The sequence below is a fragment of the Ciona robusta genome, chromosome 6 (assembly GCF_009617815.1).
Source record: "Ciona robusta chromosome 6, ASM961781v2".
NCBI lineage: Eukaryota > Metazoa > Chordata > Ascidiacea > Phlebobranchia > Cionidae > Ciona > Ciona robusta.
The window spans coordinates 2,511,106-2,525,594 of record NC_143240.1 but is presented as its reverse complement, the minus strand read 5'-3'; the positions used below and the strand labels follow the sequence as shown (position 1 = coordinate 2,525,594).

At 34.4% G+C, this 14,489-nt stretch overlaps 2 protein-coding genes across 5 annotated transcripts in view; both read left to right on the top strand.

The window, feature by feature from the left end:
• Nucleotides 1-425: 425 nt before the first annotated feature.
• On the top strand, nucleotides 426-4,156 carry LOC149734888 (choline/ethanolamine transporter FLVCR2-like). The gene has a single exon (XM_089879515.1). It carries the CDS (start codon nucleotides 2,561-2,563, stop codon nucleotides 4,004-4,006), a length of 1,446 nt encoding a protein of 481 aa, XP_089735641.1. The 5' UTR covers nucleotides 426-2,560; the 3' UTR covers nucleotides 4,007-4,156.
• Nucleotides 4,157-5,522: 1,366 nt separating this feature from the next.
• The window catches only part of LOC149734887 (cadherin EGF LAG seven-pass G-type receptor 2-like), a 28,047-nt gene continuing 19,080 nt past the window's right edge, over nucleotides 5,523-14,489 (top strand). For 2 of the 4 annotated variants that reach the window (XM_089879492.1, XM_089879490.1), the window contains exons 1-9: nucleotides 5,523-7,979; nucleotides 8,254-8,450; nucleotides 8,908-8,940; nucleotides 9,265-9,433; nucleotides 9,772-9,925; nucleotides 10,401-10,631; nucleotides 10,888-11,057; nucleotides 11,370-11,494; nucleotides 11,657-11,832. In XM_089879492.1, the coding sequence (XP_089735618.1) occupies nucleotides 5,605-7,979; nucleotides 8,254-8,450; nucleotides 8,908-8,940; nucleotides 9,265-9,433; nucleotides 9,772-9,925; nucleotides 10,401-10,631; nucleotides 10,888-11,057; nucleotides 11,370-11,494; nucleotides 11,657-11,832 (3,630 nt within the window). In that variant the 5' untranslated portion in view covers nucleotides 5,523-5,604. The remainder of the gene's footprint in view (nucleotides 7,980-8,253; nucleotides 8,451-8,907; nucleotides 8,941-9,264; nucleotides 9,434-9,771; nucleotides 9,926-10,400; nucleotides 10,632-10,887; nucleotides 11,058-11,369; nucleotides 11,495-11,656; nucleotides 11,833-14,489) is intronic. The other 2 variants (XM_089879491.1, XM_089879493.1) reach the window with 2 other exon arrangements.

The following is a 14,489-nucleotide window of genomic DNA, read 5'->3' as shown; positions in this document are numbered from 1 at the left end:
AATAAGCAGGTACATCATTCATTCAATAGTTAAATATTGTTATATTATGTTTGTATGTTAAGTAGACGAGACTCGATATGCCTAAAAAGTAGCTTATTATACTTCGTTCATTTAATCGTCAGACTTATTTTAACTTTTGGTCTGTATTTTACTGGCCGATTCTATTTTATATTGGTAAAATTATTTTTCTATAACTTGGATGCATTCTTGCAAACCCCATTTTTCAGTTTCTGATTTTTAACTGCAATCGGTGCATGAAAAATAGCCGTTTACAAAACTGTAGTCAAAATATAAATCAAAACTGCGTGTTTTTAATTTATCATAGACAAATACGCCATGAAAAGGATGTATATCATTACTTATGGAACGCTAGCTCTCTGTCGAGTTTTGTGCGGAAACGGTATTAGATTGTCGTGTTTACTTGAGAGAGTGAACACCACCATATGCTTACTTAACGTGGAATTCAAGGGTGTAAACTGCGGTCGTTTAGTGTGGCAAGCTGTAAGTATAGCGAATTCCTGGATAGTTTTAAACGAATTATAGCGTCAAAACGTTGGGTTTGATTCGTGAAAGGTATAAACAATACACTAAAGGATACGTGTAGTGTAATTCTGGTTCGTTTTAAACGGCTACTCGTTTTAAAACGTTGGGTTTTGAAATTGCAGCATTGGTAATGGCTATATATGCAGTAAGGTAAGATGGATAGTTTATTTTTATGCGAATATACAGTTACAAAACGTTGTATTTAAAAAGTGAAATGCAGTACAGTATTAGTAAAACCATATACATTTTGTATTGCTTAATTTTAGTTACCATAGTGATCATATAAAGTAGGATGGGGGAGGATGGGACACCTTTAGCACATAATAGGTGTCGTGTTTTAAACAATTAACAAAGATCTATGGGAGTTGTGAGGATCTAGTTTTATAATTCGTTGAATGTGCTTTGTTTACAACTAAATAGGTCCAGAAAATAGAGTTAAAAGGTGTCCCATCTTTCCCCAGCCTACTGTATATGTGTATCTTATATAAGCGTGTAGGTATTATACAGCAAGAAACAACCGTCGTTACAAGTATTCGCTCAAGGCTATTTGTTAAATCGGTTTATGTCAGAATTTATAAAGTAAAACGTTAATTCGCTTAGCAGGAAACGCAAAAGTTCAAATGTACTTTGCCAACAATTTTATTCTTTATCGCTAAATATGATTCTCGTTTTGACTATTATAGTAGATTGGGGTAAGATGGTCTATGTTTTCACTTTATTTTCTTGTCTATTTGGTAGTAAACAAAAACATTTAAAGAAATTTAAAACCGTACCCTCGCGGGAGTGTTGTTAATTGTTATAAACACGATTAGGAAATATTGAATGTTATGTGTTTACGGTATCTATCTCACTCCACAGTACTATATCTAATTTGCAAAAAACGTATACCTTTATAATAATTCAGCAATAAACACGGTATGGCGTGTACAGTTTTATCGGTAAGGTGTAAGGTTTTGTCAAACTATATCTGTACGCGTCGGGTAATATCCTTTTCTGTTACGCGATGATATTTACGCTGTTAAATCTAATCACAAATTCTTGTGTATCCAAACATATAGCGATCAATGTATAATACAGAATCGATAAGTCGAATGTCAACAGGGTTTTAAAGAAGACAGCCTTTTCATAAGAAAAATCTATATATTTACCCGTCTCGTTTTTCTTAATGTAATAAATGCCTGAAGGTGTCTCTATTGTGGGCCTGGTCTGTTTGGAAATTTTGTCTGTAGATTTCTAACGTGTTTTTTTTACGTACATGATTAGACCTTCAGTAAGTATTTTCAGCGCCGTGAGGTTTTAGTTTTGACTCGTTTATGGAGTAGCCTATGTATGAATGAAAGAACACGGGGTCATATACACTCTGTGCCAGCTTACGAGTTACATTGTATATATGTTACTTTATGAGTGACAATTTTTGGGTTTTTTTTTCAAACTTGTAGTACGAATGCCATTAGTGGAACGCGAGTATTACTTTTTTAACAGTAATTGAAATAAAAGTTTTTCAACAAACACTTGTTTTTTTATTAAAACTCCAACAGAAAAAAAGTTAAGAACCACGAAATGTATTTTGCAAACTAAAATAGATGTACACCGTATAAAAAAGGTCTGCGTAACAACATATTATTATTGCGACGTCGTAACGCGTTAATTAAAAGGATATTTCGTGTATGCGTATGGTTTATTACGTAATGTTCCTTTAATATGTGTTTGCATATTAGATATAAAAATTAAATATGCATAATAAAAATAGGCTTAGACTGTAGTATTAATTAAAAGTAACTTTAAATTCTTGCATGGCGGTGCAACGACAGTCGTTATAACACGGGTGTTCTGTTTGATGCACCTCGTTCTTACTTACGAGTTCCTATTCATTTTACTTTTAAATAATTATTGTTGTTATGTTTACAGAAAGTAGTAAAATAGTCTGTGTTGTTTTGAAAGTTCTTGAAAACACCAGATCTGTGACGAAAATACCGGATTTTTGACGAAAATAAACATATTTTCGTGCTTCGAAATAATGACAGAGTCGTCACTGACAGAGGTCGATCCAAAAAAAAACACGCCAGATAACTCGACATCAGTCTCTACTTCATCACGTTCAAGTATAGAATACGAAATCCAAAGTTACACCAGAAGATGGGTGATACTATTTATTTCATGCACCGCTATTTTTCTACGTGGTTTTAACCAGTCTTGTTACGGCCCAATCAACAGTGTATTTACTAAATACCTGGACGTACAGCCCTGGCAAGTGGATTGGTTTATTCTTGCTCAATCGGTCGTTTTCCTAACCATGTCTTTACCTATGTCTTGGGTGACATCTAGACTGGGGTTCAGGAATTCCTATCTCGTTATGACAGCTTCTCTTATACTTGGTTTTGCTTTGACTACAGTAGGTTGTTCGACCAGGAAAGGCTACATCGCTATTATTGCAGGACAAACTATTATGGGTTTCAGCAACATTATATCATGGTCTATACCTCCGCCTACCGCTGCACTCTGGTTCCCCGTAAACGAAGTTGCTACCGCCGTTGCTCTACAAGTTGTAGGACGGGGCGTAGGTGAATCTGTAGGCTCAATTTTAACCCCTGCTATAGTTTGGGTGGCTATGCCGAACAAGGAAATTGGATTTCGCTTGACGATTCTATTCTTGGTGTTTACAATAATATCGTTAGTGCTCACGTTTGCGATTTTTGCTGCTGTGAAGGACGAGCCGCCTTTGCCACCAAGTCAAGCTCAAGCAAAAGCGAAGCATTTGAGAACAGAAAGCAACCGAGACAAAAGCTTCAGCGCTGCATTAAAAGAATACAAACAGGTTATAAAGGAACTTTTCACCAATAAATACTTCGTCGCTGTGTGGTTCGCATTTGGAGCTGCAAATCCCGTACTGCGAAACAACAGCGTCCTACTGTCATCCATTCTATCGACTACGTTCTGCAAATACACCTGGCTGAATCAAAAAGCTGGATTAGTGCTAATGGGCGGCTGGTTAACTTACACAGTAGGTGGATTTATTGCGGGCCCAATCATTACTAAGACGCATAAATACAAAGAAGTCGTGTTTTACAGCATTCTATTCGAGTGCTTATCATGCGTAGTGATTTTAATTGGCATCCGACTGCGTATACTTCAATGCGTGTACGCAGGTGTCGTGGTACTTGGCTTATCTCTCGGAATTGCTAATACCTCACTGTTTGAACTACTAGTCGAAGTTACTTACCCGAAACCTACTATGCTGGTCACTATGGTTAACATTATCGGCATGGGCATTTTCAGGCTTATATATCCTATCATTGGGCGGGTCATGCTCAGTACAATAGGCCCATCTGCCTCTACAGCATTTCCAGTAGCAATGACAGCTCTTGCAGCGATTGTAATTGGGATAATTCAGCCAACCTACTATAGACATGATTCATACAAGTTGCAAGAGAAAGAGCCGCTTCTTTTAACAAATCAGGAATAATATTTATTTCAGATCATTTGCGTTCATTTTTTGTAATTACTTCATAGTGGCATTAAAGGTTCTTAATACAGTATCATTATTATGTTGTTCGCACTCGCGTTTTACTGTGAAACATATGTATTCGTAATACAAAACACTTGCTCATTTCAACACCTTTTAAGTATGGGTTACAAAAATATACACAAAAGATTAAAGATATTGGCTGACCTTTATATATTTGGGTTAAAAGTATTCAAGTTTTGGCCTATTTCCTTCTAAAATGAAGAAATTAAATTGGCCTATACGACGCTGGAATTTGGGACAAAATTAGCGGTAGGCTAATTGGATTAGGATGTTGAACTAGTCATTCGGTTTCGGAAATCGCTGCTGCATAGTTCAAATGAGATATTATGGTAGAGACCAATCGAGTTTTTCAAACAAGTAAGTTCTTACACAGCAAAATAGGACAAGAAACGGTTTTATACGTTTTATTCACATTGCTTATTGGCCCGTTAAATTACAGTCGTTAAACTGTTACTTTTAAGCCTTTCTTTGCTATATTTCCCAATGAATTCTAACTTATCTTTTTAAAAGAGACCAATACTGTTCACCTCACGTTACAATGCAATATTTTATTGTTTTTCTTTAAATTTAAATCACCGCAACAACCACACCGCACAATTTCTCTCTGCTGTTATATTATTTCTATGTGGACCCTTTCTTCCCGCCCACAAGCAGAGCTGTTGGCCGAATCGCTTGCGTTAGAAACGTCGCTTCTAAAATTTACAGACATTTAAAAAAACTAGGAATTTAAAAATATACAAAAAGAAGAAGCTTAGGTGTTTGCAAGTGCAGTTTGAATACTATAACGCAAAAGTAGAATTGTTTTGTTAGAAGTATTATTGTAAATTCGAAGGTATAATTTGTAAATTAGTTTCGAAACTTTTAAAAAAACTTTGACGCGAAAAGGTCAAATAAAAATTTGCAAAATCGTTTTCACTTAGATATTTTTGGGAATATTGTATATTTGTGGTATGAATTCAATATGAAGTATCATTACTTATAGTTATGTTTTATAATTATTTTGAGTTATGTAAGTCCTGAAATGTTTGATAAGAATATAATCGAAAAATTTTGATTTATAAAATTAAAATAGATAAGCAATGTTTCAAAGTCAGTTTTAAAACTAAGAAACATGTAGTTCTTGTTAAAAATAAATGCAATTTGCATATTTTCTACAAATTGCTTAGGTTTCCTATGTAATAGTAAATAGTTAAAATAATAATTTTGCAAAAATGGCAAATAACATGAATTGTAGCAGAACAAAGTAACCAATATGTAATTTATTAATAAGAAAAACCACATTGATTAAGCCATGCTATATGAATTGGGTTTTATTACTATTTTAACTACGCAATAAAGTTTTACGAGTTTACTATGTAACCTATAGCAAATTTCAAACACTTATTTTTTCATGAAAAAATAAATTATTCCCTTTTCACGCATATCATAGTATAAAGTGTAATTCAAAAGGTTGTTTTCTGATAAAAAAATACAATAATTTTATATCTGCTGCAGGCATTTTATATTAAAGGATGTTGTTTTATTAGTTTGCAAAAATGGTTGTCCTTTTGAGGATTATTCTCCTATTCCAAGTGTGTGTCGTCTTTACTTATGGATATAAAATCATTGTCGAAGAGAATCTACAAGAAGACTGCACTATCTTTAACTTCACTGGTATCCATAAAAAATTCGACGCCACTTTGAACCCGAAATTATCTCAAACCAGTGCTTTATATTATGATAAACACTCAAAATCTCTGAGATATTCACCAGCCAAATCGTCCTGGACTGATTTCACATCATTTGAAGTGACACTTCGGTCAAAAAATGGCAAATTTGAATCTATAATACCATTTTTTGTGGAATTCAAAGCATCATTTATCAAAAACTCTAAAAAAAACATTTTATCTAGACAAGAAAAGGCAGTCAACGTTTTTCTAAAAAGGAAAGAGTTTGAACGACTTCTTAGACGAGGTGTTCCAAGTCGCTGTCCAAACTCATTAACACCAGCAACATTATGTAGTTGCCCAACCTTTCATCGTAGAGTTTACAGCTCACGCCACCTTGCGTTTGACCAGACAATTTTGGAGTGTAGAACAAGCAATTTTACACTTCCACCCCAGGTTTCACGTGTTATAGTCCATTACTCTTCTGGACTCTCCCATACTTTCGCTTCGAGAGGAGGCAGGCGTAGAAGGGGAACCTCTGACTACGTTTACTTCCAAGTTCCCAACAGAAGCGTTCGTATATCAGAAAACCTGCCCGCTGGTTCACCAGTTACAACCATGAGAGCGTACGCCAGAAACGAAGTTGCCACACAAAACGTAGTGTACAGATTAGAACCAAGACAAAATCGCCACAGTCTTGAGTTATTTCGAATTGATCCGCACACTGGAGTTATAACCACAAATAGTTCTCTTGACAGAGAGGACATGAGCGTCCATTTTTTTAACGTATTCGCGGTAAGGCCAGATATTAACCAAGCCCGTGGTACCCTGAAGGTGTATGTTATAGACGTTAATGACAACAGTCCTATTTTTGAACGACCGTCAGGATACAATGTAGCAATCCGTGAAAATCAAGCGATCAGGACCCAAATTCAAACTGTGAAGGCAGATGATGCTGACAGTGGGAAAAATGGGGAACTGACATACTCTATTGTGCGTAGTGTGCCTCATACCAATGCTTTTGCTATCACACAAGAAGGGAACCTTATTGTAAATGGTCTTATTGACCGTGAGGCACATTCACAGTACTTGCTAACAATTGCGGCAAGAGACCAAGGCTCACCATCTCGTAATAGCACTGTACCAGTTACTGTTACCATTGAGGATGTAAACGACAATCACCCACAATTTACTAGGGCTCAGTACAACGTACGTGTGTACGAAAATGCAAGAGTGAATTCCATAATTGCTAATATTTCTGCTACAGATGCAGACTCTGGCATGAATGGTTTAGTGTCCTATGTCCTATACTCTGGCCGCAGAACTTTCCGAATAAACCCACAAACCGGAGAAATTTCACTAATTGCTCGCTTGGACTACGAAGTAACTAAAAGATACCAGTTAAGGGTCCGTGCAACAGACAACGGCCGTCCTGCTCTCTCTAACACATCAGGCTTAGTAAACGTTCAAGTTTTGGACATAAATGACAACACTCCGCACTTTATAAGTTCACCATACAACAAAGTGGTTCTCGAAAGTGCCCCTGTTGGTTCTAAGATCCTCCAAGTTGAAGCAGAAGATGGGGATGCTCTTAGATCTAGCTCCCGGATTGCTTACACCATCTTAAATAGAGGATCCCCAGTCCCTTTCCGGATTGACCTACAAAACGGCACCATACAGCTATCCCAAAAGTTAGACCATGAGAGGCAAGGCAGTTATACATTTACAGTGCAAGCTAGTGACCACGGGAGCCCACGACGCACCGCAACAACACAAGTTACCATAAATGTACGCGATGTGAATGACAACGCTCCATACTTTACTTCAAACAGCTACCAGAAGCGAGTTGCTGAAGATATGGCTTTAAAATCTCCAATAATAAACATAGAAGCAAGGGACCCTGACACGGATGCTACAATCAGTATTAGTTACAGAATAATTGCTGGAAATCAAGATCGAAAATTCAGTATAATCAGTCGAAATGGCATTGGAAAAATCAGCCTTGCAAAGGCATTGGATTATAATGAGCAACGCCATTATAGACTTACTGTTGAAGCCAGCGATGGGTCTCTTAAAAACACAACGTTTGTATACATCAATGTTACAGACACAAATTCACATACCCCAATTTTCGAACCTAACTATTACCCTGTGACTTTGCCTGAGAATGTACTGATAGGTCACTTGGTTGTACAAGTACATGCGGTGGATGGAGACATAGGAGATAATGCAAGAATAACGTATTGCTTCTCAGATGCTGTCAGGTAAATACTGTTCGTTTTTTGTATGTAAGGGGGGGAATTGGGTAGGGAGTGTAGCTGTGTACCTTTTTAAACAATGCTTGTTGAGGTAAAATAATGTGTTATGCTGCAGGATCCACCCATGTAGATTAGAATGGAACATTTTCACATGGTAAACTATCTAGTTTTACTTGTGTATTGAGCAAAAATAGTATTTTGAATTAAGTGGTACCCCAAACGAAATATGCATATAGAGCAAAAGGCGTAATTTTTCTCATTTAATTTAAATTTTTTGCAGCAATTTTCAAATTAATTCCAACAATGGCGAAATCCGTACCCGACAAAAACTCGATTTTGACAACCTTTCAAAAATAATGTTGGGCGTCATTGCCCGTGACAATGGTATACCCCCTGAAGAAGACAGAGCTGTTGTGGAAATATCGCTCACGGACATAAATGACAACGCCCCTGTTTTTCAACAGACAAAATACCAAGGTTAGCATATGCCTCATGCGCTCATTCATTATTTAAAGCATGGTGTAGAGTGTAGACAGCTTACTGCTTTGCACTGTCACGGGTGCCATGTGTCTGCTGCCAGTTTGGGTTTTGTGCTGTAGGCCTAACTCAATTACAATTTCCCTTAAACGTTTCTTAAATACAACATTGTTTATTTATAAAAATCGAAACAAAATATTTTGGTTTTTCAAATTTGTTATTTTTTGCAGTGTAGTTTTAAGGTTTAGTAATTCTCCCCATTTTTTGTCAAATGTTAAAACTGGTGGTAGTACACACTATGCACTGTAAAACTAAATATCTACACTGCCCTATTGTAATAATGAGAATTTAAGGCTAATAATTAAATTCTCATACTGTTACTTTACTGTTGTGGGCCAAAAAGTGTCGCCTTTTTACAATTTATTTTTACAATTTATTACTTTCCATGCAAAATTAGCACCGGACCATTTTCCAGCCGGTTTAAAAATAAGTAAGTATTCTGCATGTACAGAGCTGTCGTAATGAAATACATAAATTGTACTGATAATGCTTGTTATAATATACATAAGCCTTTTATCAGTGGAAATAAGCTGTATGGTCTGTTTAGTGTTGTTATTTCAAGTGCATTGTGCCAGGCAGGTTATGCTATGCGAAAGTCTACAATTGCATTTTGTATGTAATGTATGACTAACAACAAATTTATGTTTTTCTTTTTTTTGAGTGTAAAACATGCTATAACATAATATCATTTCAATGTGATTTTCACCTATACAGCAATACAATACATATATTAACACTACACTACTTAACACAGGAGAAGTATCAGAAGACAGCAGAGTTTCTCAACGTGTGCTTACTATACACGCAACTGATCGTGATTCCAGTAATAATGGCGAAATAAGATACACTTTTGAGGGGGGTAATAATGGAAACGGGTATTTTTCTGTGGATCCGCACAGTGGAGATATAAGAACAGCCCTACCGTAAGTGTTTTAATAATCAAAGACTATTTGTTTTAATGTAGCGTAATTAGATAATTATGTGCTTAGGCAAAAACATCATACTCTCAGTAACTGACAATATGATATGATTCAAGTTCTTTGAAATGTATATCTTTTTATTTTGAGCAACAGTATTCTTTTAAATTATATATAGGCTATATTATATTAGGCTATCCTTTTTAAATTAAAGAGAATTTTTTACTGATTTGTTGTTGATATTTTACCGTAAATTGTATTTTTTTTTACTTGTTTTATGCTTTTAAGGTTCTGTTTAAAACAGTTTTTTTCCAACTAAACCTACAATTCTATTTTAACAACAGGTTAGACCGAGAGCACATAGACAGATATGACCTTGTAGCTTTTGCTGTTGACCAAGGAACCCCCAAATTAAGCTCCTCAGTTGCTATTACTATAAACATACTTGATGTGGATGACAATCCACCAACATTTAAAAACGACACTCTCTATTTCAAGGTTAGTGTTGGTTGGTTGATTGTGAGATTATTGTAATATTGTATTAGTATTTTTTCAACCTGTTTTCTTATATACTTTAGTTGAGTTGTACTATGGTATTCAGACACATTGTATGTATTCAAATTTATGCACCTCATGCTCACTGTCAAGTTCTGTTATAACAGGGGTGTCTTCTTATATACCAGGCAGACGGTGTTTTCATACACCTTATACTTGGTGTTTTCATACACCTTATACTTGGTGTTTTCATACACCTTATACTTACTGTATAGTTATAATATGGGTGTCTACTTGAATACACCACACAAACGCACATAATATAAATCAATTAACCTCATGCTTAATGTTGAGTTATAACGTAGCGTTTTCTTATACACCAGACACATAAAATTAGAGAATACACCATATGTGTCACAACAGTATGTATCCATACACCTCCTGTTCACTTTTTCCTTCTACCCCAATCCACATACAGGTAAAGGAAGACGTGGACATTGGGCACGTAGTGGCTCGTATAAAAGCCACAGACCCTGACCAAACAACTTCGGATATTATATACGATATTGGTCACGACCCTGAGGTTTTAAGATATTGGAAACTGAACCCCGACACAGGAGAACTTGCGACAGTAGATGTGTTGGATTATGAGAGGAAAAGAAATTATACGTTTATAGTTTCAGCACTTTCTAATGAACTAGTCAGCCAAGTACGTTGTGTTTTTATTGGTTTAAATTGCAATATTTTGAATCTAAAATTTGTTTAAAACAATTTTAATTTGGTTTTACTACTGTTAGCTGTCTAGACAAACAAGCAGAGCCAAAGTATATTACTTTCACCACATTTATCAGTGAGGTTTCCTATGATTGAACATTTTAACAATTCTATATAACAATTTTTTATATCTTTCTTTTTTATATGTAATTTCAAATATAAAATATTTACTTTGACTAATTTGATTCCAGGCTACAGTTCATATTTTAGTCCAAGACTGCAATGACAACAATCCTGTGCTATCGGACTTTGAGATTGTGTTTAATAATTATCGGACACGCCTCAGTGATTCTTTCCCTGTAGGGGTGATAGGGGAAGTACCTGCTTATGACCCAGACGTCAGCGACACCCTTACATACAGGTGGGTACTTTGGAGTAATTCAAAAAAAAATATAAAAATTGGACAATTTTTGCTAAATTTTTACAAAATAAATTTACCTAATTAGTAATTATCTATAAGAGACTGATGATTTGGGCAAAATATTGGCAGGCGATTTGTATGACTTGTGTTTTTTTGTTACCTTTTTCACAGCACTCAATCTTAAAAAAAAAAAAAAAAACATTTTGCCGTTGTATTTTATCAACAATTTTTTTATCAACAAGCTGTTCAGAGAATTCTCCGAAAAAACTACACAATTTTTCCATTTTTAACAATTTTTCATTAAAAACACAGGTTTTTATCTGGCAATGATGGTAAATTGCTTCTGTTACAACATAACACTGGTGAAATTGGATTAAACAAGACGGCTCTTGATAGTAACCGGCAATTCTCTACCAGAATGAGAATTGAAGTATCAGGTAAAACTATTTACCCTTTTTGTATTAATTGCCATGAAGTTTTTACTTTTTAATTTATTGAACTGATTTTTAAAAAAATAGGTGTTTAGGTACAGTTTTCAGCAAATAATTTTTTCAGTATATTAAATTCTGCCAAATTCCAAATTTTTCCTGTGCTGCCAGATGGTCTTCACCGCACCCCTGCATGGTGTACTTTAAGAGTGACTGGCATCACTGATGAGATGCTTAGCCACAGTATAACAGTGAGAGTCCTACATATGAATGCTTATTCCTTCCTATCACCACTCATGTACAGTTTTATTGATGGATTGGCAAACATTCTCAATACAACGTCTAAGGTAAGAGCTTTAGCTGTTTTTGATTGGTTTTATGCGGCTGCAACCAGTTTTAAACAGTTTTGCAGACGTATTTCACGTATTGTAATGCTCTTATTGCTTTTCTATTATTTGACCAGTTTTTGTGCCATTTTTTAACTAGTTTTGTTCATATTTTACATGTGCATTTAAGTCTATCATTTATTCCAATTTTGTTTACTTTTGTATATCTCCAATTATTGTACCTTATTATACCTTCTAATTCATATGAATACGCCCTATATAGCATTACACAGTAGCATTGAAATTCTGCTTTAGAAATCCCAGTATTCATAGCACAAAATATATAACAAAAATGTACAGCAAACATTTTCGCCTTAGAAAATAGTGAACCTTTATTGGTTTCGTCGGCATTGGCTTTTGTGATTAGGAGTCTTCATAGTTAAATATTTGCATAATGATGAAATGCCTAATCTATAAGAGTAGACTGACAAATTGCTATTGAATTCTCTGCACTTAAGGTGCTATTTCTATTTGTTAAGAAATAACATGTACAAAATCAAATATGTTTTATAAAAAAAACGTAAAAAAGTTTATGAAATTGTTTTATGGTAAAAACTTGGTAAAAACTGTAAAAAATGTACGAAAATTTGTTTTGTTATTATTTTAGTCCTGTTATAACCAGATAAATCTAGTTGAAACTGATATTTTGTTTGACTTTCTCTACGTAAGCGTGGCAAATTTTGGACTTATCCGATTTTTTGCTTGACTTGTTATAGGAGATTACAGCTCTTTTTGGTTGTTTGTTTTGTTTTCGTTGATTTGTACTTGCTGTTCCATGTCACAATTTATCTCTGGTTAAAGTAAAAGTGGTCTAGGAAACGGTGTTATGTTGATTTTAAGCTGTATGGTCAAATATGGTGTAAAAATTGTTGGGATATTCTATATGAGTGAGGTCCTACAGTGAGGCACGCCATGGGGTCTAAGATTTGTGCTACAGTTGGCTCATTTCCCCTAAGTGTAACACTGTAGCATTACTAGAAATTGCTGTAAATCAAATATGATAATGGGCAGAAAAAAGGTGTTTAAAAGAGCATTAAATATATTTATATATTTTAATCTTGTTTCAAACACTCTATTCCTTAAAAACATAATATTATATATTTCAAAACTCATTTGCGCTTACGTCATACCCCATTATAGATCTTACCCCTATCAACCCCATTTCAAGTGCATAGTGCTACCCACAAGGGTATACGTTACAAACTTCATGTGTCACTGCAGTTTGTAACCACTGTGTGTGTCCGTCTCACGCCGCGTTAGCGTTTTGAGTGCTGCCTCAACATTACATATCGGGTAGCAGAAAAAAAAGTTTAAAAATATCTTAAAATCTTTCAAAAAATTTCTTGTTGTGCCACTTGTTATGCTTTTGATGTATGAGGTGTCTAGCTTTGTACGCTTAATTGGAAGTTCGTTTTTCGGTTTTGGCAAATTTGGAATTTTCTGGTGTTTTTTATTGATTCAATAATTGGCAGTTATTTGGTGATTTTGGTTTATTTTTTGTTTCTTTTTTGTTTTCCCTAATTGCCCAACTCCTGCATATCTATTTTGTTCATACAACCATTCAAAAGTCTTATATATGTATTGGATATCTTCATTTACAGTATATAACCTTGTCATTCCAAATTAAAGTTTTTGTAACAGTCAATACATGGCAACTTTATCAAAAGTCATTTTTCAAAATATTATCTTTAGTGTTTAAAGTGGGAACACCTGTGTAATGTATGTAACACTCACTGTGTACATAGACTTAAGGCTTTGTATACTATTTATATCATATATGTCTGTATGTGTGTCTATACATTTTGATATAAAAAATGTTATTTTAGATAGTTTTACAGTGTAGTTTTAAAAATTTGTTTCACGCATAAAATGTCTATTTTTCGCCCAAATATTGAGACAAAATTGTTTTTTTCATAAAGTTTTTTAAAAAAAGTGCTTTTTTAGTCTTAGTTGCGAAAAAAGTGGCAAAAAATGTTTTTATTAAAATGTAACTAGTGAAAGTAGTGTCTTGAAATGGGTTAGCTTTGTGTATTGTTGTTGCTACATACCAGTACACAGGCTTCTAAAGTTACAAAGCATACCCCTATCTCACATATACTTAAGTGGCCTATTTACTAAGTTTATTTGCTCAACAACAAAAGAGGTTCTGACGCGGCAATAAAAACTACGAGTCACAAAGAGAGTGAATCACTCTTTTACAAACGCTAGTCGTTTTCTGATTAAAGTTTTACTATTTTAGTAACTAAATTTTTACCCATTAAAGGTAATATTTTTGCTACTGTCTTAAAAAAATAATTCAGTTACAAATGCTAATTTTTCCTAAAAAAGAATTGGTACATAAATACAATATTATTAATATATTTTTTTGCAAAAATCTCTCTCTCTCTATATATATATAATATCAGAAACAGTACAACACTTACTGTAATAGTTTTCTTAAAACTGTAGCTATATCTGTTTTGGACTGTTTTTGTTTAATAGTGCATTTTGTATTATGATAGCCTAATAGTAATTTTGTAATGTTATTGTGTGTATAACTTGTTCATTGAATGGGTTTGGTGTTTATTATACAGACATAGGAACTATTCAAGTGTTAAACTTGTAGTATTATGTCAACG